At 69.6% G+C, this 22,173-nt stretch overlaps 2 protein-coding genes across 5 annotated transcripts; both read left to right on the forward strand.

Annotated features, from left to right (window-relative positions):
- Positions 1-157: 157 nt before the first annotated feature.
- On the forward strand, positions 158-7,845 carry NR1H2 (nuclear receptor subfamily 1 group H member 2). Of its 2 annotated transcripts, none has more exons than XM_067552208.1 (9): positions 158-193; positions 754-833; positions 1,187-1,333; positions 1,568-1,837; positions 2,282-2,496; positions 2,820-2,999; positions 5,982-6,081; positions 6,261-6,469; positions 6,674-7,845. In XM_067552208.1, exons 2-9 carry the CDS (start codon positions 794-796, stop codon positions 6,818-6,820), a joined length of 1,308 nt encoding a protein of 435 aa, XP_067408309.1. In that variant the 5' UTR covers positions 158-193; positions 754-793; the 3' UTR covers positions 6,821-7,845. The 2 variants fall into 2 exon arrangements, with proteins under 2 accessions (XP_067408309.1, XP_067408308.1); XM_067552207.1 differs by lacking the exon at positions 158-193 and adding an exon at positions 504-616.
- An 859-nt stretch (positions 7,846-8,704) lies between these two features.
- On the forward strand, positions 8,705-21,857 carry POLD1 (DNA polymerase delta 1, catalytic subunit). Of its 3 annotated transcripts, none has more exons than XM_067552119.1 (27): positions 8,705-8,734; positions 9,425-9,639; positions 9,813-9,926; positions 10,422-10,562; positions 10,658-10,783; positions 11,040-11,208; positions 11,431-11,545; positions 11,989-12,118; positions 12,863-13,029; positions 13,231-13,335; positions 13,727-13,867; positions 13,995-14,105; positions 14,396-14,587; positions 14,725-14,813; positions 14,988-15,104; positions 15,378-15,491; positions 16,053-16,200; positions 16,752-16,847; positions 17,091-17,228; positions 17,443-17,618; positions 17,979-18,131; positions 18,860-18,962; positions 19,193-19,325; positions 19,412-19,525; positions 20,677-20,729; positions 20,997-21,094; positions 21,583-21,857. In XM_067552119.1, exons 2-27 carry the CDS (start codon positions 9,435-9,437, stop codon positions 21,677-21,679), a joined length of 3,345 nt encoding a protein of 1,114 aa, XP_067408220.1. In that variant the 5' UTR covers positions 8,705-8,734; positions 9,425-9,434; the 3' UTR covers positions 21,680-21,857. The 3 variants fall into 3 exon arrangements, with proteins under 3 accessions (XP_067408220.1, XP_067408222.1, XP_067408221.1); XM_067552121.1 differs by having other exon boundaries at positions 12,863-12,993; XM_067552120.1 differs by having other exon boundaries at positions 8,716-8,734; positions 9,428-9,639.
- Positions 21,858-22,173: the final 316 nt, after the last annotated feature.

Consider the following 22,173-nt stretch of genomic DNA (forward strand, 5'->3'; position numbering starts at 1 on the left):
CCCCCCACCCTGCTGGGGGGCGGGGCAGCCCCGGGGCCGGCGGGGGGGAAGGAAGGGAGCCTGTCGGCCGCCCCCCCCCCACCCAGCTGGGGGGCGGAGGCTGGCAGAGAGGAAGTGACGTGTTATCGGGGTTTCCCGGAAGCGTCCGTCCGTGTCCGTCTGTCTGCGCAGGGGGAACCTGAGCGAGGAGCAGGTCCGGGGGGGCTGGCGGGGGCGGGGATGATTTGGGGGGGGGCGCCGCGGGGGTCGGGGGGCCCTCACCTGACTCGCTCTCTTTCCCTTCCCGGTTCTCCGGGACCGGAGCGACCGGGGACCCCCCGGCCCCCCACCCTGCCGCCCCCCAACTGCCCAGCCCCCCTGCCTGCCCCCCTCGGAGCCCCCAGCTGGTCACTGCCCCCCAACTGCCCGGTCCCCCCTTACTGACCTCTCCCAGCCCCCCTCGGAGCCCCCAGCCAGTCACTGCCCCCCCAACTGCCCGCCCCCCTTCCTGCCCCCCCCCCCCCGCCCCCCTCCGCTCACTGCTCCCCGACCTCCCCCGGCTGGTCCCCGCGCCCAGGAGCCAGGCAGCAGCATGTGGGCCCTGGCCGGCTGAGGCCCCTCCCCGCGGAGGACCATGGTGAGATGGGGGGGTTCTCGGGGCAATGGGGTTGGGGGGCGTGTTCCCCAGTCGCCTTGTGGGGTCAGCGCCGGGGGAGGGGCGAGGGGAGGCCGGGGAACGTCTGTCCCCGTCTAACGCCCTGTCTCTGTCCCCAGCATCGGGTGCCGGCGGAGCAGGGAGCCCCCGGAGCCTGACATGGCCACGCCGGGCGCCGTGGGCTCCGACCCGCTGCTGGGTGAGTGACTGGCACACGGCGGGGTGGGGGACCCTCCCCCGCTATCACAGCACCCCCTGCGGGGGAACCCAGGCATCCGGGCAGCCCTAAACCCCTGTCGCTGCCTCCCGCGGGGGAACCCAGGCAGCCACAGCCCCCCACTGTCACTGTGCCACCTGCTGAGGGACCCAGGCGTCCGGGCACCTCCAGGCCGGCTCCCCGGTGTCACAGCTCCCCTGCTGAGGGACCCAGGCGTCCGGGCACCTGCCCCCCAGCGTCACAACCCCCACGGAAGAACCCAGGTGTCCAGGGAGCTGCAACCCCCTCACCCTGTCAGGGGGCCCCTAGTAAGTCATCTCCCTCCCTGCCCCCAGAGGATGGGGACCCACCGCCCCCCGACTCCCCTGGAGCCCCCCGGAGCCAGGTGAAGGAGGAGGGGCCCGAGGCGAGGCCGGAGCCGGGCAGCGCCCTAGAGACCGAGGTGCTGGGCACTGATGGGGAGACGTCGACGCACAGTGCTGGTGAGGGGCCGGGGGGGGGGGGAGGGCGGACAGTGGGGGGGCCTGGCGGCAGGAGGGGTGCCAGTGGGCGTGCAGGGCTGGGGGGCTGGCTCGGTGCGGGCGGCCCAGCGGAAGGGGGTGGGCTTGGCACGGGTGGGCCTGGGCGTAAAGCTGCAGCCGGGAGGGGGGGCCCTGTGGGAGCAGCTGGGGGGGCCCTGCGGGAGCAGCTCTCACTGCCCTCCCGTCCCCCCCCAGCGGAGGAGCCGGAGCGGAGGCGGAAGAAGGGGCCGGCGCCCAAGATGCTGGGCACGGAGCTGTGCAGCGTCTGCGGCGACAAAGCCTCCGGCTTCCACTACAACGTGCTGAGCTGCGAGGGCTGCAAGGGCTTCTTCCGCCGCAGCGTGATGAAGGGGGCGCAGTACGTCTGCCGGGGCGCCGGGCACTGCCACATGGACATGTACATGCGCCGCAAGTGCCAGCTCTGCCGCCTGCGCAAGTGCCACCAGGCCGGCATGCGGGAGCAGTGTGAGTCGGGGGGGCGGGGAGATTCGGGGGGCGCTGGGGTGCGCCGGGGAGGGTGTGGGGGATTCGGGGGAGGTTGGGGGGATCCTGGCGGGGGGAAACGGGTTGTGGGGGGGCCCTGGGGAGGTTGGGGGGATCCCGGCGGGGGGAAACGGTTGTGGGGGGGCCCTGGGGAGGTTGGGGGGATCCCGGGGGATGGGTTGTGGGGGGGCCCTGGGGAGGTTGGGGGGATCCCGGCGGGGGGAAATGGGTTGTGGGGGATCCTGGGGAGGTTGGGGGGGAACGGGTTGTGGGGGGGCTCTGGGGAGGTTGGGGGGATCCCGGCAGGGGGGAAACGGGTTGTGGGGGGTCCTGGGGAGGTTGGAGGGATCCTGGCGGGGGGAAATGGGTTGTGGGGGGTCCTGGGGAGGTTGGGGGCCCCCCCTGACCCCGCTCCCCCCTTTCCAGGCGTGCTGTCGGAGGAGCAGCTCCGCAAGAAGAAGGTGCGGCGGCAGCAGCAGAAGGGGGCTGGGGGGGAGGCGCTGCGGGTGCCCCCCCTGTCCCCCGCGCCCCTCGCCGAGCCGGTCCGGCTCAGCCCCCAGCAGGAGCTCATGATTCAGCAGCTGGTGGCGGCCCAGCAGCAGTGCAACAAGCGCTCCTTCAGCGACCAGCCCAAGGTCACGGTGAGGGGTGCCGCCGGGGGGCGCGTCGGGGCTGGGGGGGGGAGAGGTCCCTCCGCCTCTCCCCCCACCCCCAAGACTGAGCCCCTGGGCGCCGGGTCCCCTCTGCCCCTGGGGGCGCTGCCCAGCGGGGTCCCATCTGTGGATGCCCACCCCATATCGTGCCCACCTCTGGCAAACCCCAGCCTTCCTCTGGGGGGGGGGGCCGCGCTTGCAGGCCATGCCCTGTATGGCTCCCAACGGGGGCGGGGGGGTTGTCCCTGGTATCCGGGGCTGGGTGCCACCCGAGGTGCTGTGTGTCTCACCCGCCCCCCGTCTCCCCCCAGCCGTGGCCCCTGGGCAGCGACCCCAACAGCCGGGAGGCCCGGCAGCAGCGCTTTGCCCACTTCACGGAGCTGGCCATCATCTCGGTGCAGGAGATCGTCGACTTCGCCAAGCAGGTGCCCGGCTTCCTGCAGCTGACGCGGGAGGACCAGATCGCCCTGCTGAAGGCCTGCACCATCGAGGTGAGGGGGCGGCCGGGGCGCGGGGGGCACTTCGCTACCACCTGCTCCTCGCCTGGAGCAGCCAGATCGGTGCCAGCCACGGGGCAGCTCCCCGAGGGCCGGCTCCCAGCTGGCGTCCCCGCCCGAGTGCCGGCCCGGTGTGACGCCCCTGCCTTCTGGGACGGGGAGGAAGGAGACAAGGGGCGGCTGGTGACGCCCGCAGATAAAGGAGCGTCCTTCGCTTTCTCGCCCTCCCAGACTCAGCGTTTTCCTCCCGGCTCAGGGTGGCCCCCGGTGGCGTCAGCTCACAGCCGCCTGGGGCCGCGCCCGCAGACGGGCGTCCCGTGCGCTGTGTCACCGACGCTCAGTCTGCCCGTGGCGCGGAGCTGGCGTCCCTTGGCCTGGCCCAGCCCTGCTGTGGACGCAGACTCCAGAGGGGCGTTTCGGTTCCCGCCCCCAGCCCTCCGGACGCACAGCTCCCGGCCACGCTCTCGCTAGCCTGTGTGATATTGCAGGGTGACCCCAACACACCCCCAGTCCTAGATTCCCCCCGCGCCCCAGAAAGACATGTCCTGTACTGCCCAGACTTCTGCTGGACGCCTCAGCTGGCCTTTCCCCGACGCCTCAATTCAAACAGACCGGCTTAGATCAAACAGTCAAACGAATTCGTTAGTGACAGAGAGGGAGATTTGAAGTAACGAGGCTGTGACGGTCCGTGCTGTGACGGTCACCACGTTTACAAGCCCGTGATAAGCGTTGTACAAAGTTTGCCTCGTGAGGTATCCTGTGAAAACTCATTATCTGCTGAACATTATTGTCCTGGTCAGACGTGTGTCTCCACGTTGTGGGTTAGTTACAAGCTTCCACTGCGTAACCTTGCTGCGACGTGTCCCAGAGTTAGAAAGGCAGGCTCGGACAGAGACACACGGGCAGCCCCAGCCAGGTAACGGCACGGACGATCCCCTCGTTAAACGGCTGTTCCTTGGCAGGCAGGACGCTGTGAGTAAGAAACGTACGTTGCCTCCCAGGGACGTTTCAGATCTCGCACCCACAGGAGATGGCTTGTCACCTGCTCACCCGCTGGGGGTAATCCTCAAAGAAGGGAGAGGGATATAAAGACGAGAGAGCGGGACCTCCAACTCCAAGGGGGGCAGTGGGGGAGAAAAACCGAGCTGGCTTCAAAACTGAGCTTATGGAGGGGATGGTGTGATGGGAGAGCCTAATTTGGCAATCAACTGATCTTTGACGATTGGTGGTGGATATGCCAATGGCCTGTGATGGGACGTTTGATGGGTGGGTTCTGAGTTATTACGGAGAATTCTTGCTGGGTGTCTGGCTGGTGAGTGCTGCCCACGTGCTCAGGGTTTAGCTGATCACCGTGTTTGGGGTCGGGAAGGAATTTCCCCCCAGGACAGATTGGCAGAGACCCTGAGGGTTTTTCGCCTTCCTCTGCAGCGTGTGGCATGGCTCACTGGCTGGTGGATCCTCTGTGTCTTGAAGTCTTTAAACCATGATTTAAGGACTTCAGTAACTCCGTCCTAAGTTCGGGGTCTAGTGTAGGAGTGGGTGGGTGAGGTTCTGTGGCCTGCGTTGTGCAGATCAGAGTAGATGATCATAATGGTCCCTTCTGACCTTAAAGTCTATGAGTCGAACACACCCCTCCCCTCCTCCTGCTCATGACATCAAAGAACTGAACTAAGGGGGGGCGGGTTCCCCAGAATGAAAGGGAACCCAGCCCGTGAAATTTACAGCAGCGTCGCGTGAGACGAAACCTTTGCTTTTGAGGCCGTTTAGCTTGTGAAGTTGGGGATCCGCTGGCGGGTTGCTCTTCTCTTTTCTTTTGTAACCAGTCCTGACTTATTCATCAATACTTGTCATCCCGTCAAATCGATCTTGCTGTACTTACCAGCCGCCCCTGAGCGCTGGATCTGCACCGGTGCGTTTGGACGGGGGCGTGCGGGGAAAACTCCCGTGGGGCTAACGAGGCCGGGGCGTGCATCGTTTCTGGCGACGGGATGCTGGGCAGGACAGGACGCACATTTCTGCGGGGAAGGAGGCTGGGACTACGGGTTTGTGGGGGTTGCTCTGCGTGGCAGTCGTGAATGCCGGGTATTTAGCTGGGAGTGAATTTGCACACTGAGGGCTGCGTGAGTGGGCTGGGGGGGGCTGTTCCGACAGCAAAGCTGTGTAAAAGCCCCCCCCGGCTAGAGAGTTCACCAGTCCCTGAGCAATATCAGAGAGGCCTAAAGGTCAGAAACGGTTACAAGCAAAATCCCCAGGAGATGTTTCCTGGTGCCTAAGTGAGCAAAGCGGCAGATTCGAGCCAGCTCGTTCCCCGCGTGCTCCCAGCCGTCTCACTGGCCACACTCCTTAGGCCGGGCCCCCTGCTCTGGTCCAACGGCGGCTTCCTTTGGCTTGTGGCTTCTGGTGCCGTGAATGCGATGGGCGGGGAGGGCGTTTCTTTGCCCCTCCTTTTTAGAGCGTCAGCCCCCCCCTTGCAAACCGTTTCCAGTGGAGCCTCAGGAGGCAGAGTGGGTGTGGAAGGATGCTCCCTGCTGCTTTTTCCTCCTCTCTTTGAGGGCCCTTTGTCCCCTGCCTGCCAACTTGGGTGAGTGGGTCTGTGTCAATGGCGCAGAGCTCACCGCCCTTGGTTAACGACACCGGCCAGGGGGCTCCATCCCTGCCCCCCGGTGCTGCTCCAAACTCCCTTTCCCAGGACAATAACGAGCCGCACGTTACGTGTCCGCAGATGACACCTCCCCAGACCTGCTTTGGACAAAGCTGACTCCGGAGGCGTGTCGGGTGTGGACACGGGGATGGGGCGCACGGGGGGGGGGGATGGGGGAAGGCAGGGCATGCTTGCTTGCAAGGGGGTCAGGGATGCAGGGGGGGCAGGTTTTTTTTGGGGGGGGTTCACATTTCCCTCCCTGGGGGGGGCAGAGGTGGGTGTGTTGGGGGCTCTGTGATGACAGGGGGGTCTCTCACCTCCCCTCCTCCCCCCAGATCATGCTACTGGAGACGGCGCGGCGCTATAATCACGAGACGGAGAGCATCACCTTCCTGAAAGACTTCACCTACAGCAAGGACGACTTCCACCGTGCTGGTGCGGGGAGAGTCCTGGAGGAAGCTGCGGGGGGGGGGGGTTCCCTGGGGGCTGGGGGATTCAGAGGGCTCCCCAGAGGAGCAGGCGGTTCCTTGGCTGGTGGGCTCCCAGGGCTGGGGGGGCTCAGAGAGGCTCCCAGGGCACTGGGGCCTGACTCCCCCCATGCCTCCCCTCCCCAGGCCTGCAGGTGGAGTTCATCAACCCCATCTTCGAGTTCTCCCGGGCCATGCGGCGGCTGCAGCTGGACGACGCCGAGTTCGCCCTGCTCATTGCCATCGACATGTTCTCAGCCGACCGGCCCAACGTGCAGCAGCACGGCCAGGTGGAGGCGCTGCAGCAGCCCTACGTCGAAGCCCTGCATGCCTACACCCTCATCAAGCGGCCCCAGGTACCTGCCGGGGGCTGGGGAAGGGGGGGCGCCCCGGGGGGGAGGAGTAGCTGGGGGAGTACAGGACTGACGGGACCCCCCGTCCCCATGCACCGACCTCTCCTTCGCCTCCCCCAGGACTGGGCCATGTTCCTGTGGACAGTGGGTGGGATGAGGGGAGCCGGGCTGGCGGACCCCCCCACACTAACCCCCCCTCCCCCCCAGGACCGGCTGATGTTCCCGCGGATGCTGATGAAGCTGGTGTCCCTGCGCACGCTGAGCAGTGTCCACTCCGAGCAGGTTTTCGCCCTGCGCCTCCAGGACAAGAAGCTGCCGCCGCTGCTCTCCGAGATCTGGGACGTGCATGAGTAAGGGGGGGCTGGGACCCCCCCCACTCACAAATGGGGCTGCAGGGACCCCCTCACAGCCGGACCCCCCCCGAAGGACCTCCATGGACAGAGCATCCTGTTACTGCCGACAAGGGGCGCTGTGTGCCCCACTCCACCCCCAACCCGGGGGGCCCCCAGCTGGGGGGGGGGTGTGACAGCATCAGAGACAATGGAGGGCTGCAGTTGGTGCCCCTCCCCCGGTGTGGGGGGGGCTACGAAGCACTTTTCTCCGCCCCGTCCCCATCTTCCTGCCCCTCCAGCACTTACCCGCCCCAGGTGAGCTGGGGCCCACCGCCGACACTAACAGCTGTATTTATTGAGGGACACGGAGGGGAGCAATGACCCCCCCCAACCTGGATCCCCCTCAGCCGACGGGACCCCGACCCCCACGCTTCCTGCTGAGCGCCCCCCGCTGGACTCGGGCTGCATGGAGGGGGTGGCTGCGTGGACCCCTGTGGGAATAAAGCGGATCATGGCACAACAGCGTGTGTGCACACGTGTGTGTCTGTGTGTGTGTGTGCACACGTGTGTGTGTCTGTGTGGAGGGGCTGGGAGCCCTGGGTTCCAGATCCAGGGGGACAGCGGCGTTGGGAGCCAGGACTCTCGGGTTCTATCCCCAGACCTCAGAGGGGAGGAGGGAGACGGCCCTGGGAAGGGGGGGGGAGGTTTGCAGGCAGCTGCAGTCCCTTCCCCCCCCCCCACCCCAAAAGGCCTGTCTCCTGCTGGGAAAATCCTAGGGGTTCCTGGAAATGTGGGGAACGCGGGCTGGGCCCGGCGCAGCTGCTGGCTCTGGTCGCCGGGGGCCCCGCAGCTCCATGCACCGGGGGGGCAGGGGCTCTGGCAGTGGGGGGGGCCCACTGGCTGTGGGGAGAGCTCCAGGCTACTCCTGCCCCGGCCGGAAGTGGGGGGAGGGCAGCCAGCATTTTGGGTTCCCTTAGCTCCCCCCTGGCTCTGCCACCCCATGGCGGGGAAGCCTGGGCTGTGGGGCGAGGGGCCGGAGGGTGCAGGCCCGGGGAGGAATCCCCCGTGTCTGGGGCCCCCGCCGCTCCCCTCTGCTGGGGGGGCGGGGGCAACCTGGCCGGGGGGGGGTGGGGGCGCTTTCCGGGACCCTGGGAGCCAGGATGCCTGGGTCCTGTCCCTGGTTCTGGTGCGGGGGTGGAGGCTGGAGCCAGGACGCCTGGGTTCATCTGGGACTGAGATGCTGGGGGGTGACTCCCCATGGGGGGACAAGGGAACCGGTGACTCCCAGGTTGGGGGGGCAGGTGAGGTGCATTGTGGGAGGTGTTCTCCCCCGCAATGGACCAGAAATGCCCCCCTCCAAAATTTTGCCACACCCAAAATGGCGGCGAGCTGCTTCCACCCAGTGACGCATGCGTGGAGGTGTGAGCGCCCGTGGCTGCCACATTCAACATGGCGGCCAGGCGGTGTGACTCTTTCCCCCCCTCCCCCACGCGTTCGTGGTGGCTGCGGCAGCCTCGATTGCCGCAATCAACATGGCGTTCGGCGGGCGCGTGACGGCCGCACGCAACAGGGTGCATGTGCTCATGCGTACTCAACGCGCAGGGGGACATGTCCGCGGCCGCTAGTCTCCATAGAGCCGAGGCTTCGCACATGCGCGTTGATGTCTACGGACTCCGCGCCACGCTCGCGATGGCGGGCGGAGCGGGAGGGTCGCCTTGCGGCGCGTGCGCTCTGCTCCCCTTGCCCCTCCCTCCCCCCGCCCTGCCACACTCAAGATGGGCGACGGGAAGTGTCCGGCTCAGGGTTGGCAGGTGGGAGCGGCGTCGGCCAATGGGAAGAGGGTTGGCATGGGAACCGGGGGGCGGGGAGAGGTGAGCCACGCCCCCCCGCCTGTGTTGGCGGGAGAGTCGGAGACCGAGCAGGGTCTTGGGCTGGCGTGAGTGGGGCTGGGAGAGCCGGGGGTAGCTATGGGGCGGGGGTGCAGATGGGGGGAGGTGCTGGGGGGCCGGGGGAGCTATGGGGCGGGGATGCAGGTGGGGGGAGGTGCTGGGGGGCCGGGGGAGCTATGGGGCGGGGGTGCAGGTGGGGGGAGCCATGGGGAGCGGGGGAGGTGCTGGGGGGTCAGGTGGGGGAGCTGTGGGGAGCGGGGGAGGTGCTGGGGGGCGGGGGTGCAGGTGGGGGGAGCTATGGGGAGTGGGGGAGGTGCTGGGGGGCGGGGGTGCAGGTGGGGGGAGCTGTGGGGAGCGGGGGAGGTGCTGGGGGGCGGGGGTGCAGGTGGGGGGAGCTATGGGGAGTGGGGGTCTATGTGGGGCTGGGGGAGCTGGTGGGGGTGGGGAGCAGGGGTTATCAGTGGGGCAGGCAGTGGGGGGGAGCTGTGGACTTGGGGGGTTACTAGCTGGGGGAAGTCATTTGGTGGCTGGGTTATAAACCAGGTGGTGGCGGGGGGGGGCTGGGTGGTTGTGGGGGGCAAGGCTGGGAGGGGTAGTGGGGGAGGGTTGGGGGGGGACCGGGTGTGGGGCGGTGCCGAGTGTGGGGGTAGGTGGCTGGGTGAGGGGTGGCCCAGGCTGGAGGTGTCGTTGCACCCTGGGGGCAGGTCTCCGTTTACCCCCCTCTCCCTGCCCCCCAGAAGAGCCAGGATGGAGTCAAAGCGGAAGGTGCCCGTGGGGGGCGCTGGTGGGGGCGGCCCGGCGGCGGTGCCCCGGAAGCGGCCCCGGGGGGGCGAATGGGAGGACGACGGCCCCTCGCACTTCGAGGAGGAGCTGGCCCTGCTGGACGAGGTGGAGGCCGAGATGGCGCTGGAGATGAAGGAGTCGCAGCTGGCGGCCGACACGGTGCCCCTGGGTGAGCCGCGCGCTCTGACCCCGCTGCCATGCCAGTGGGGCGCAGTAGGAGGCGCCGCGCTGTGGGGAGTGGGGTTGGGGGGCTCGGAGGGGAGAGGGTGCTCTGCAGGAAGCGGCGAGGAGGCCAGCGGGGGAGCTCGACCTGGCTGTGATCCCTGTTTCCTACCCCCCCAGGGAACCTGTTCTCCTCCGTGGTGAACCCCAAGTGGCCGAGGCCGTCGCCCCCCAGAATAAATCCCGCCCAGGATGCCCTCTGCTTCCAGCAGGTGGAGCTGGACTATTATGTGGGTGAGTAGGAGCCACCGTGCGCCTGAATAAGCTGGGGGGAATGGGGGCCTAGGAGCCAGGACTCCTGGGTTCCTTTGCTGGCTCTGCCCTGGCCGTCCTTCCCTGCCCCCAGGAGTGGGGATTACGCCCCCGTTTCCCATCCCCGTGTGGCCAGGAGAGGGGGTGAGGGGTCCCCTCTCCTGCGGGGCTGCCCCTGGGAGCTGCTCCGTTCAGGCGGCACTGGTTAATCACTGCCGTGGGTCGCTCTCTGCCCGGCCCCAGTGCTGTGACCCCACCGTGCCGGGAGCCCCGGGGATTCCGGGGTGAGGCTGCTTTCAGGAGGCACAAGGGCCTGGAGTTCCCCAGGGATCTCCCCGCTCCCCTTCGCCAGCTGGAGAGCTGGGGGGGGGCCCTCGGCGCTGCTGGGCTGTTCCCTGACTGTGCCCCCTCCCCAGGGGGCCTGATGCTGCTGGGGAGGGCTTAGGGGGCTTCCTCCTCTGACTGTCCCTCCCGCAGGCGTTCCCGTGCCAGGCATGCCCGGCGCCACCCAGGGCCCGGTGCCCGTTCTCCGGATGTTCGGTGTCACCGCGGCCGGAAACAGCATCTGCTGCCACATCCACGGCTTCGCCCCCTACTTCTACGTGCCTGCCCCGGCCGGTGAGTGCCCCCCTGTGTGTGTGTGTGGGGGGGGGGGGAGGGGCGCGGACCCTTCCTTGCCCCCTCTGACCCCCTTGCTCTGTCCCTGCCCCCAGGCTTCCAGCCCCAGCACCTGAGTGACTTCCAGCGGGAGCTGAACGGCGCCGTTCTGCGCGACATGCGCTCCAACAAGGATGGGTTGAGCCAGGCCGTGCTGGCCGTGGAGCTGTGCAGCAAAGAGAGTGCGTGCGGCCCCCCTACCCTTTCCCCGGCACAGGGGGACTCCCCCCTAGTCATGGCTGCTGGGAGGGGCTCCCTTGATCGGGAGGCGTGGAGGGGGCAGGGGAAGGGAGGGGGAGATGGTGTGAGCGGGGAGAGATGCGGGGGAGCTGTTATCTGTCTGGTCTGACCCCCCCCCCCCCCTCCCGGGGTGTGGGGCAGGGAGGGACATGAGGGGAGAGGGATGGCCGCCCATCTGGTCTCTCTCGCCTCCCCCAGGCATGTACGGCTACCACGGCCAGCGCCGCCTGCCCTTCCTGAAGGTGACTCTGGCTCTGCCGCGGCTGGTGGCGCCCGCCAAGCGGCTGCTGGAGCAGGGCCTGCGCTGCGAGGGGCTGGGGGTGCAGGGCTACCCGCCCTACGAGGCCAACATTGACTTCGAGATCCGGTAGGGGGAGCCCCTCGCCCGCCCCTCCTCCTGCAGTGGGGTGGGGGGCCCCTCTTCCTCTGCCCCCTGCCCCCTGCCCCAGCTCCACCCGGTGCCCTCGCCCCTGACTGCCCCATCTGCTCCCCGGCGCCTGTCCTGGGTCCTGCCCCCCACCCCCCTAATCTGTTCTTGTGTTAGGTCCTGTCCCCCTCCCCCCTTCGCTCACACGCTCTCCCTGCCCAGGTTCATGGTGGACCGGGACGTCGTGGGCTGTAACTGGATCGAGCTGCCCCCTGGCAAATACCGGCTGCGCCACGAGCAGCCCCCGGGGGAGCCCCCCAAGGAGGGCCCGGCCAAGGTACCCGTGGGGTGGGGCCTGTGAGCAGGGGGTCGGCAGGGGTTGCCTCCAGTGAGGAGGGGCAGGTCTCTGAGCAGGGTGTGGGGGGAGGTCTCCCAATGGGAGGGGGGGTCTCTGGTTAGGCTGTGGGATGGTTGCTCATTGGGGTGGAGCTGGGGGGGGCTGCAGCTGGCGGGGGTGCGGACCCCAGGAGATGAGGCTCTGTGGTCAGGGTGGGTCTCTGTGGGGTGGGGGTCTCTCCCCAGCACTTGGGGGGCCATGGAAGGTTTTGGGGTGTCTGCCCAGGGGGTGAGGTGCAGGGGACACTGGGGAGGACCCTGCGGGAGTGACTCCTGGGGTGACTCTCTGGGTGTGGAAATCCCTCCCAGCATGCTCTGGGGTGGAGGTGCAAAACCCCCCCCCGGCTGACCTGCCCCCTCTTCTCCCCCCCGCCCCCCCCCCAGGCGTCGCTGTGCCAGCTGGAGGCGGACGTGGGCTGGGCAGATTTCATCAGCCACCCCCCCGAGGGCGACTGGCAACGCATCGCCCCCCTGCGGGTGCTGAGCTTCGACATCGAGTGTGCCGGCCGCAAAGGTGGGGGGGAGCTGTCACGGATCCCCAGGGTCGGGGCTATGCCCCCGGCTTTGGAACAGTCTCTGGGGGGGCCCCCTTCTGCCCGGGTCAGCCTTGCGGCTCCCCACCCTTAGGCTGGGCCCCTGAGTGCCCCAGGGCGTGGGTGTGAGCCCCAGCTGCCCCTGTGTCTCTTGGCCTGGCCTGCAAGCAGGCAGCTCTCTGCCACCACTGCCCGTGGGTGAAACTGAGGCACACACAGGCCTCATAACAATGACAGGAAATTCCCACTTCCTCCTGGGGGGGGCGGCCTGGGGGCAGCAGGGGACGAGGGTGGCTGCGGAGGGGGCGAGTGAGCTGGAGGACGTGCTGGGTCCAGCCAGGCACCGCCGCAGTTAGCAGTGAAACAGGTGCTGCCATTGTTAGGGGCCAGAGTGAACGCCAGGCTCGCCGCGGACTCTAGTGCAGCGTGTCTCCCCTCGAAGGGTCCGGTCCACCAGGAGCCCCTCGCAGTGAATCCCCGTGGAAGGGACACATGGGGAAGCCTCCCACGCCCCCCAAAGGGGCCTGCACCCCGCTTCCGTAGTCAGCAGCCCCTCTCAGCCAGGAAGCCGGCATCGCACAGAAAGCCGGGGCCTCTGCGACGTTCGCCCGCCCTTGTCCCTCCGCCTAGATCCTCGAGTGACTCGCGGGGGAAACTGAGGCACGCGCCCAGCGTCCGGAGAGAACAGTAAGAACGTTCCCGCTTGGCCGCTCCTCTGTCCCCAGGGATCTTCCCGGAGCCGGACAAGGACCCGGTTATCCAAGTGGCCAACATGGTGCTGCGGCAGGGCGAGCGGGACCCCTTCGTCCGCAACGTCTTCACCCTGCACGGCTGCGCCCCCATCGTGGGCTCCCAGGTGCTGTCCTTCCCCCAGGAGGCCGAGCTGCTCAAGGTACCGGGGAGGTTGCGGGGGGGTGGGGGTGGGGGAGGTGCATGCAGAGGGGGTGGGGGGTGCAGGATCCAGTGGGAAAGGGCTGGGGAATGCTGGGCCCAGGCTCTGTGTCCCGGCGGTGGGGGAGGAGCGGGCGGGTGAGGGGGTACCGGGGTGGGGGGCTCCTGCCGCTCCCCTCCTGAGCCCCCTTGTCTGTGGCAGGCCTGGGCGGAGTTTGTGCGGATCGTGGACCCCGATATCATCACCGGGTACAACATCCAGAACTTCGACCTGCCCTACCTGCTGCAGCGCGCGCAGGCCCTCAAGGTAGCGGGGACCCCTCCCCGCAAACCCCCTCACCTCCTCCGAGCCGCCTGACCCCCCCCAACACCCTCCAGCCCCCCTGAGCTGCAGGGACCCCTCACCGTCCTGCCCTACCTGCGGCAGACCAACCCTCAATATAACGGGGACCCCCCATGACAGTTGGGGACCTCCAGCCCCCCCACTTCACAGCATAGGACTTCTCACCCCTCCCCACAGGCAGCGCAGGGGGTCAGCCCACCCCCCCAGAGCCAGCCGCAGCCCGTGACAGTGCAGGGGAACTCCCTGCTTTGTGTGGGGGTGTCTCCTGGCTCTCCTCCGCTCCCCACGTTCCCCTGGGAGAGCAGAGCTGCCTCCCCCAGGGTCTGACACCCCATTTCACCCCCCCCCCCGGCAGGTCTCCACCTTTCCTTTCCTGGGCCGTGTCCCCGGGCGTAAATCTGTCATCCGGGACTCGTCCTTCCAGTCCAAGCAGATGGGGCGGCGTGAGAACAAGGTCATCAACATGGAGGGGCGCGTCCAGTTTGACATGCTGCAGGTGGGCTGCGGGGCGGAGGCGAGGGGCACCGGGGGGGGGGGGGGGGATGGTGGGGGGCTGCGGGTGGGGAATGCGGGGCGTGGGGCTACAACGGGGCACCGGGGTCTCACCGTCCCGCCCCCCCCAGGTGCTGCTGCGGGAGTTCAAGCTGCGCTCCTACACCCTGAACGCCGTCAGCTTCCACTTCCTGCAGGAGCAGAAGGAGGACGTGCAGCACTCCATCATCACTGACCTGCAGGTGAGGGCGGGGCCTCAGCGTGCCCCGCCCCATGTGTGGGATAGGCCCCGCCCCATGCGTGGGATAGGCCCCACCCCTTCTCCATCCAGCTCCTCCCACCTGGCCGGCCTCATCCCGTCTCCCTGGCCTGTGCTGCTTTCCCCCACCCCGCTCCCCCACTGAGAGCCAGACCCGGGCCCCCGACCCTACCCAGCGTGTCAGACAGGCCCGGCCCGTCCCCCCCCCCCAACCCGGGGTCGTCTCCCCAGCCCACCCACGCAGCGTCTGTCCCCCCCCCCCCGTCCCCCCAGAACGGGTCGGAGCAGACGCGGCGCCGCCTGGCCGTGTACTGCCTGAAGGACGCCTACCTGCCGCTGCGCCTGCTGGAGAAGCTGATGTGCGTCGTCAACTACATGGAGATGGCGCGGGTCACCGGGGTGCCGCTGGGCTACCTGCTCTCCCGGGGCCAGCAGGTCAAGGTGGTCTCCCAGCTGCTGCGCCAGGTGAGGGGGGCTGGGCTCTCCCGGGCTGGCGGGGGGGGGTGGGCTGAAGCCAGGGGGTCCCTGTGGGGCTCGGGGATCCTCTGGCTGAGTGCCGGGGTACCACGGGGCCCTAACACCCCTGCTGCCCCCCCCCCCAGGCCATGAAGCAGGACCTGGTGATGCCCGTGGTGAAGTCGGAAGGGGGCGAGGACTACGCCGGCGCCACGGTCATCGAGCCTCTGAAGGGGTGAGCCCCCGGGGGGGGGGGGAATCGGGCAAGCAGGGCTGGGTGCAGCCCATAGGGAGCGGGGGGCAGGGGATGATCGGGCGGAGGGGCAGGCGGGTCTGTGGGGTGGGAGGGTGCTGGGGTCCGTGGGGTGCGCTGGAACCAGGAGACGCTGAGCCCCCCGCCCCCCCCCAGGTACTACGATGTGCCCATCGCCACGCTGGACTTCTCCTCCCTGTACCCCTCCATCATGATGGCTCACAACCTGTGCTACACCACGCTGCTGCAGCAGGGGGCGCCGGAGCGCTACGGGTGAGGGGGGCCATGGGGGGCGGCGGGGGGGGGACACGGGGGGACCCTGTGCCCTGGGGGGCAGGGGAAATGGGGGGGCCCTGTGCTACATGGGGCAGGAACGGTGCAGATGGAGATCCTCCTATGTGCCAGATCTGGGGGGCTGGGGTCCCCCCCCAAGCGGGACAAAGTGGCAGGCAGTGTCTGGGCTGGGGTTAAGTGCCACCCTTCGGGGGGGGATCGTAAGGGGCCTGGGCGTGTCCTTGAGCCCCCCCCTCCCTGCCGTCCCCCCAGCCTGTCCCCCGAGGACTTCATCCGCACCCCCACGGGCGACCTCTTCGTCAAGGCGTCTGTGCGCAAGGGGCTGCTGCCGGAGATCCTGGAGAGCCTGCTGGCCGCCCGCAAGAGGTGAGGGGCGGGGGCCCTCGCTGCGGTGGTGGGGGGCGGGTGCAGGAGGTGCTAGGAGGGGGGCACATGGCAGGGAGTGGGTGGAGGGGTCGGGGGTGACGTTTCGGGGACCACCCGCCCAATGAGGGGGCGCCCGTCGCTGCCTGCCTTGAACCTTTGGGCCTCGCGGGCTGTGGGGGGGTCTCGGTTCCCAGGCCCCGTGCGCCTCGGCTCTGGGAAGGGGGCTCTCTCCCCCCGGGGTTAGGCCCTTGGCCCTATCACCGCCTGGCACCATCCCTCGCCTGTCCCTCTCCGCGGGCCCCTCGGTGGTGTGTCCCCCCCCCCCCCCCCCCGGGACCCCGCACTCCGGGGGTGCAGGGCAGCCCTGCTCTCTAGCCAGCGGGACCCTCAGCCGGAGGAAAACCAGAGTTTACTGCACATCCCAGCACGGCCCAGCGGGGTCCCCCCCCCCCGTCGGTCCCCTGCAGCCCTAAGAAAATCCCCTGCTTCGTCACGGGGGGGAGAGGGGGACGGGGGTGCGGGGGGCCCTGCGCTGGAGTCACTAACCCCTCCCGGGCGCAGGGCCAAGGCGGAGCTGCAGCAGGAGACGGACACCTTCAAGCGGCAGGTGCTGGACGGGCGGCAGCTGGCGCTCAAGGTCAGCGCCAACTCGGTGTACGGCTTCACCGGCGCCCAGGTGGGCAAGCTGCCCTGCCTGGAGATCTCGCAGGTGAGTCCTGGGCCGGCTCCACCCCCCCCACCTCCCTGGGGAATTCCCGGGCGGGGCTGGCACTGGTGCCCCATTGTGTGTCCGGCTGGGGGGACTCAGGGACTTTCTGTGCCCAGCCCCGATCCAGGGGCTTCCCTGGCTCTTCCTCATTCTGCCCCCTGGGTCGGGTTGCAGCCGCCCCCCCCTCACTTTTGCTCCTGCCCCGGGCTTTCCAGGGCGGGTCCCGGCCTCCAGCTGAGATGCGCATGGTGGGGCGCTCTGCTTGCCCCGCCAGCTGCCTCCGGGGTGGGGCGGGGGGGCTGGGTATTCGGGGACCCCTCGTCCAGCACCGAGCTGTGGCCTCTGTGGGGTGGGGCGGGGGGCTGGGTATCCGGGGACTCGCCCTGCTCCCCCGTGGGCACCACCGCTCCGTCGGGGGGCTGGTGGGCTGCTAGTCAGGAGGGAGGGGCACCAGTGGAGCTGGGGGGAGCCCGTGCAGTGTCTCCCTGGTGGGAGGGGGCTCCCCCCCACTAACCCCACTGCCCCCCTGCCTGTCGCTCCCCCCCCCCCAGAGTGTGACGGGTTTCGGCCGGCAGATGATTGAGAAAACGAAGCAGCTGGTGGAAATGAAATACACCATCGCCAACGGGTACAGCGCTGACGCCAAGGTGAGGGGCTGGGGCCAAGGTGGGGCCCGTGCAGGTGGGGGGGGGGCATGGGGTGGGAGGTCGGGGGCTGGCTGGGGCAGGGGCTGGGTCTCTCTAGCCCTGCCTCCCCGCAGGTGATGTACAGGGACGCTGGCTGTGGGGGAGGCTGGGTCTCTCTAACCCCTGCCCCCCAGGGGGTGTCCGGGGCCGGGGGCTGGGCCGTGGGGGGGCCCGGGTCTCTCAGCCCGTGTCCTCGCCCCGCAGGTGGTGTACGGGGACACGGACTCGGTGATGTGCAGGCTGGGGGTGCCGTCGGTGGCCGAGGCCATGCGCATCGGGCGGGAGGCGGCCGCCTGGGTCTCCAGCCACTTCCCTCCCCCCATCAAGCTGGAGTTTGAGAAGGTGAGTGCGGGGGGGGCTCGCGGGGGCCGTGCTTCATGGGGGGGGGTCATGGTGCCTGGTCTGTCCCCCCCCCACACACACAGCAGCGTCTGCTCCCTGGAGCCCTGGGCTGGCTCTGTGTGTGTGTGGGGGGGGTCAGTAGGTTGGTGGTTATGGGGAGAACCGGGGGGGCGGGGCTCCAGCCCCTCACCCCCCCCGGGTCCCGCCCCCCCAGGTGTACTTCCCCTACCTGCTGATCAGCAAGAAGCGCTACGCCGGGCTGTACTTCTCCTCCAGCGAGCGGGCCCACGACAAGATGGACTGCAAGGGCATCGAGACCGTGCGGCGTGACAACTGCCCGCTCGTGGCCAACCTCATCAACACCTGCCTGCAGAAACTGCTGGTCGACAGGTCTGGGCCGGGCCCCCCCCACACACACCCACCCCCACCCGGGGCCGGGGGAGAACCCAGGCGTCCCGGCTCCCAGCCCCCCTAATCTAAGCACTACTCCCCGCCCACACCCAGGGGGAGAACCCAGCTCTCCTGGCTCCCAGCCCCCTGCTCTAACCACTAGGCCCACCTCCCCGGTTGCTGGGAGAGAACCTGGGCGTCCTGTCCCGCCCACAGACCCCCCCACCCCTTGCTCGGGGCCAGGTGAGAACCCAGGCGTCCTGGCTCCCGGCTCTAACCACTGGGCCGCACTCCCCTCCCCGGTGGGGGGGCGAGGCGAGGGCCCAGGCGCCCGGCTCAGGGGGCGGGTGTCTCCGGCAGGGACCCGGCGGGCGCGGTGGCCCACGCCCAGGAGGTGATCTCGGACCTGCTGTGTAACCGCGTGGACATCTCGCAGCTGGTCATCACCAAGGAGCTGACGCGCACGGCCACCGAGTACGCCGGCCACCAGGCCCACGTCGAGCTGGCGGAGAGGTGAGGGGCCCCGCGGCGGGGGCCCCCCCAGGCCAGGCCCGGCCCAACCCAGCGGGCTGCAGGCCTCACTGCTCCTCCCCTGCAGCTCAGCCCCCCCCCCCGCCCCCCCGGAGCTCCCTGGGGGGGGCAGCGAGGCGTGACCCAGGGGAAAGGCAGAAATAGCCGCCCCGGCCCACCTGCGCCGGCCCCGCCCCTGGAAACAGCCCCCCGGCACTTCCTGTGGCCTCCCCAGCCTTCCGGGGGGGGGGACAGCACCAAGCGGGCTTCCAGCTGCCCCCCAGCCAAGCCCTGCCCCCCAGCTCTGCTGGTGCTCTGCCTGCCGGTGCCCCCCACCCCCAGCCAGCCCAGCCCTGCCCCCCAGCTCTGCCGGTGCCCCCCACTCCCCAGCCAGCCCAGCCCTGCCCCCCCAGCTCTGCCGGTGCCCCCCACTCCCCAGCCAGCCCAGCCCTGCCCCCCCAGCTCTGCCGGTGCCCCCCACTCCTGACCCACAGGCTCCCCGCCCTGCAGGGCCCCCCCCCCCCCCGTCTCTCTCTGCTTGGCCGGCTCCTGCGTCCCATGAAAGCGGTGTGCGGAAAGCGTCGGGGTCGGGGGCTGCGGGGAGGGGCCGGGCAGGCCCTGCAATATGCTAATCGGCGTCGTTAAAATAACCCGCTTCGTTAGCGAAACCCGCCCCCGCTGCCCCTTGGTAGCCCCCCCCCCCCCCCGATCTAACCCCCCCATCTCTGCAGAATGCGGCGGCGAGATCCCGGCAGTGCCCCCAACCTGGGCGACCGCGTCCCCTACGTCATCGTCTGCGCGGCCAAGGGGGTGGCGGCCTACATGAAATCGGAGGTGAGCGTCGGGGGGGGCCAGGGAGCCAGCCCCCCCCCCCCCCACGAAGTGCGTCCCTTGGGGCTGCCTGTGGGGCTGGGGGGTGGGGAGCCTTTCCGGACGCTCCGGGGGGCGGGCAGGGGGTTGTGTGCGGGTGTTACCCCCCATCGTGTCCCCTGCCTCCCCCCCGGGGTTTGCTACCAGCTGGGCCCCCCCCCCCGCTCTGACCCCCCACGTCTGCCTGCCCGCAGGATCCCATCTACGTGCTGGAGCACAGCATCCCCATCGACACGCAGTACTACCTGGAGCAGCAGCTCGCCAAGCCCCTGCTGCGCGTCTTCGAACCCATCCTGGGCGAGGGCCGGGCCGAGCGCGTCCTGCTCCGTGAGTGACCCCCCCCGCCCCCCCCCCCGGCACCCAGCCCCCTGCCCCGGCTGGGGGGCCCGGCGCTGACCCCTCTCTCCCTGCAGGGGGGGAGCACACGCGCTGCAAAACCGTCCTGACCTCCCGCGTCGGGGGGCTCACGGCCTTCGCCACCAAACGCAGCACCTGTGTGGGCTGCCGCGCCGGCCTGCCCCACCACGGTGAGTCTGCCCCCCCACGCCGGCCTGCCCCCCTCTGCCCCCCGCGCCGGCCTGCCCCACCACGGTGAGTCTGCCCCCCCACGCCGGCCTGCCCCCCTCTGCCCCCCGCGCCGGCCTGCCCCACCACGGTGAGTCTGCCCCCCCACGCCGGCCTGCCCCCCTCTGCCCCCCGCGCCGGCCTGCCCCACCACGGTGAGTCTGCCCCCCCACGCCGGCCTGCCCCCCTCTGCCCCCCGCGCCGGCCTGCCCCACCACGGTGAGTCTGCCCCCCCACGCCGGCCTGCCCCCCTCTGCCCCCCGCGCCGGCCTGCCCCACCACGGTGAGTGTGCCGCCCCCCGCGCCGGCCTGCCCCACCACGGTGAGTGTGCCCCCCCCCACACCGGCCTGCCCCCCCCATACACTAGCCTGGCCCCCTCTGCACCCCGCGCCAGCCTGCCCCACTACCGTGAGTGTGCCTCCCCCTGTGCTGGCCTGCCCCACCACGGTGAGTGTGCCCCCCCTCACCGGCCTGCCCCCTCTGCCCCCCGCGCCGGCCTGCCCCACCACGGTGAGTCTGCCCCCCCATACACTAGCCTGGCCCCCTCTGCCCCCCGCGCCAGCCTGCCCCACTACGGTGAGTCTGCCCCCCCCATGCCAGCCTGCCCCCCACTGCCCCCCCCGCCGGCCTGCCCTACCACGGTGAGTGTCCGTCCCCCCGTGTCGGTCTGCCCCCCCCGTGCCAGCCTGCCCCACCACAGTGACTGTCTTCCCCCCTTCCCTGTGCCAGCCTGTCCCACCCACGTCCCTGCCTGGGGGGCTGGGTGTGGGTGGCGCCAGCTTCCGGGCCAGCGGGTGGCGCAAGATCCTGCGGGGGGGGGGGGGGAGGATGCGGGGGGTGTCTCCAGGGTGTTGTAAGCAGAGAAAAGCCCTGTGCTGGGTTCTCAAAACTCCCCTGCCCCTGGGTGACCTCTGAGCCCCGCTGGGGGGGTCCCGCACCCAGCCCCCCCACTCCTGGGGGCAGGGCTGGGAGGCTGCTTTAGGCAGCAGCCCAGAGATGGGCTTGGGGGGGCTGGTGGGAGCCCCCATGTCATGGGGAGGGGTTGAGTTTAGGGGTGTCCCGAGGGCAGGTTTGGGGGAGCCCAGCCCCCCCCACTGACGTCTCCCCCCACAGGCGCCGTGTGCAAGTTCTGCGTGGGTCACCAGTCGGAGCTGTACCAGAAGGAGGTTAGTGGGGGGGGACGTGGGGGCCTCACTGTGATCGCTGGGGGGGGGGGCAGCGAATGTGCTGGGGGCTAGAATGAGACCACCTGGGTCGGGTGGTTAAAGCATGGGGGGGGGACGCTGGGGAGCCAGGACGCCTGGGTTCTGTGTGTGTGTGGGGGGGGGGGCTAGGAGCCAGGACGCCTGGGTTCTGAGGCCCAGACCTGCTCTGGGGGGGGCTGTGTCGGGGGCGCTGCCATGTCTAACCCCCCCCCCCCCCCGCCCCCCCAGATCTCTCATCTCTCGGTGCTGGAGGAGAAGTTCTCGCGTCTCTGGACCCAGTGTCAGCGCTGCCAGGGCAGCCTGCACGAGGACGTGCTGTGCACCAGGTGTGGGGGGGGGTAGGGCTGGCCGGGCCGGGAGGGTGTGGGGGGGCGGGTAGGGCTAACGGGGCCGCGGGGGGGCAAGGAGGGTGCTGGGGGGGCAGGCCCGTGTTCGGCTCATGGCCCCTCCCTCAGGGCAGCTGGTTCCCACGGGAGCCTGGGGCTGAAATACGGTTTTATGCCCTGGCCCCCCCTCACCCCCCCAGACATTTACAGCCCTTATCTCGGCTCCCACGGGGGGGGGGGCTGGGAGGGTGGGAACAGCCGGGCCCCGGGGCCACTTATTGCCCCGCCTGGCGTCTTTACAGCCCCATAAATCCAGCACCTGCCACTGCAGCCCCCCCACTGCCGGGGGCAGGGCTCAGCTCACCCCGGGTGCCCCCCAAAATCTCTGGGCTCTCTCCCAAGGCTCACCACTTCTGCCCTGACCCCCGCCCCCCATCTCCCTCCTGCTGACCCCCCCGTGTTTATCTGCCCCTCTCTCGTCCCCCCAGCCGGGACTGCCCCATCTTCTACATGCGCAAGAAGGTGCAGAAGGACCTGGACGACCAGGAGCGGCTGGTGGCTCGATTCGGGCCCCCCACGTGGTGACCTGGACCCCCCCCCCGGCAGGGGGGCAGCAGGACACTGGCTCAGCCCCTCCCGTGCGGAGGGAGGTTCCACAGGGACCCCCTGCACGGGGCGGGGGGGGCGGCTGCAGGGGGGGGGCGGTGATCGGGATCTTTGTACGTTTGTATTTTCTGCACTGAATAAAGACGTGTATTTTCGATGCTGGGAAATTCTCGGCTGGTTTATGGGGCACCAGGACTCCTGGGTCCGTCCCGGCTCTGGGAGGGGGGTGGGGACTTGTGGTTGGGGGGGGGGGGGAGCCCGGACGCCTGGGTTCTCTCCCTGGACTCTGCCTGAGCCCCTCCTGTAGAATGAGGGTGAGGGTTCCTCCCCCAGCACCCAACCTCCCTCTGCCTGCCCCATAGCTCCTCCCCCCCCCCAGCTGCTGGAGAGCTGTGGGGCTGCTGGGCGTCTTGTGGAGAATGGGGGGACTCCTCCATCGCCCCCTCCTCTGCAGGGGCTGCGACCACAGGCTG

This window comes from Emydura macquarii, unplaced genomic scaffold, assembly GCF_026122565.2.
Source record: "Emydura macquarii macquarii isolate MOO-44397 ecotype Brisbane River unplaced genomic scaffold, CSIRO-AGI_Emac_v2 contig_1386, whole genome shotgun sequence".
In the NCBI taxonomy this organism is placed as follows: domain Eukaryota; kingdom Metazoa; phylum Chordata; order Testudines; family Chelidae; genus Emydura; species Emydura macquarii.

What these genes read in the sequence shown, in the direction of transcription:
- NR1H2 (XM_067552208.1), top strand. Translation starts at nt 794, where the DNA reads ATGGCCACGCCGGGCGCCGTGGGCTCCGACCCGCTGCTGG. An exon ending in GGCCGGCATGCGGGAGCAGT is followed by an intron (nt 1,838 to 2,281) that starts GTGAGTCGGGGG and finishes CCCCCTTTCCAG; the next exon opens with GCGTGCTGTCGGAGGAGCAG. An exon ending in CCCTCATCAAGCGGCCCCAG is followed by an intron (nt 6,470 to 6,673) that starts GTACCTGCCGGG and finishes CCTCCCCCCCAG; the next exon opens with GACCGGCTGATGTTCCCGCG.
- POLD1 (XM_067552119.1), top strand. Translation starts at nt 9,435, where the DNA reads ATGGAGTCAAAGCGGAAGGTGCCCGTGGGGGGCGCTGGTGGGGGCGGC. An exon ending in CCAAGGAGGGCCCGGCCAAG is followed by an intron (nt 11,546 to 11,988) that starts GTACCCGTGGGG and finishes CCCCCCCCCCAG; the next exon opens with GCGTCGCTGTGCCAGCTGGA. An exon ending in CTGCTGGCCGCCCGCAAGAG is followed by an intron (nt 15,492 to 16,052) that starts GTGAGGGGCGGG and finishes TCCCGGGCGCAG; the next exon opens with GGCCAAGGCGGAGCTGCAGC.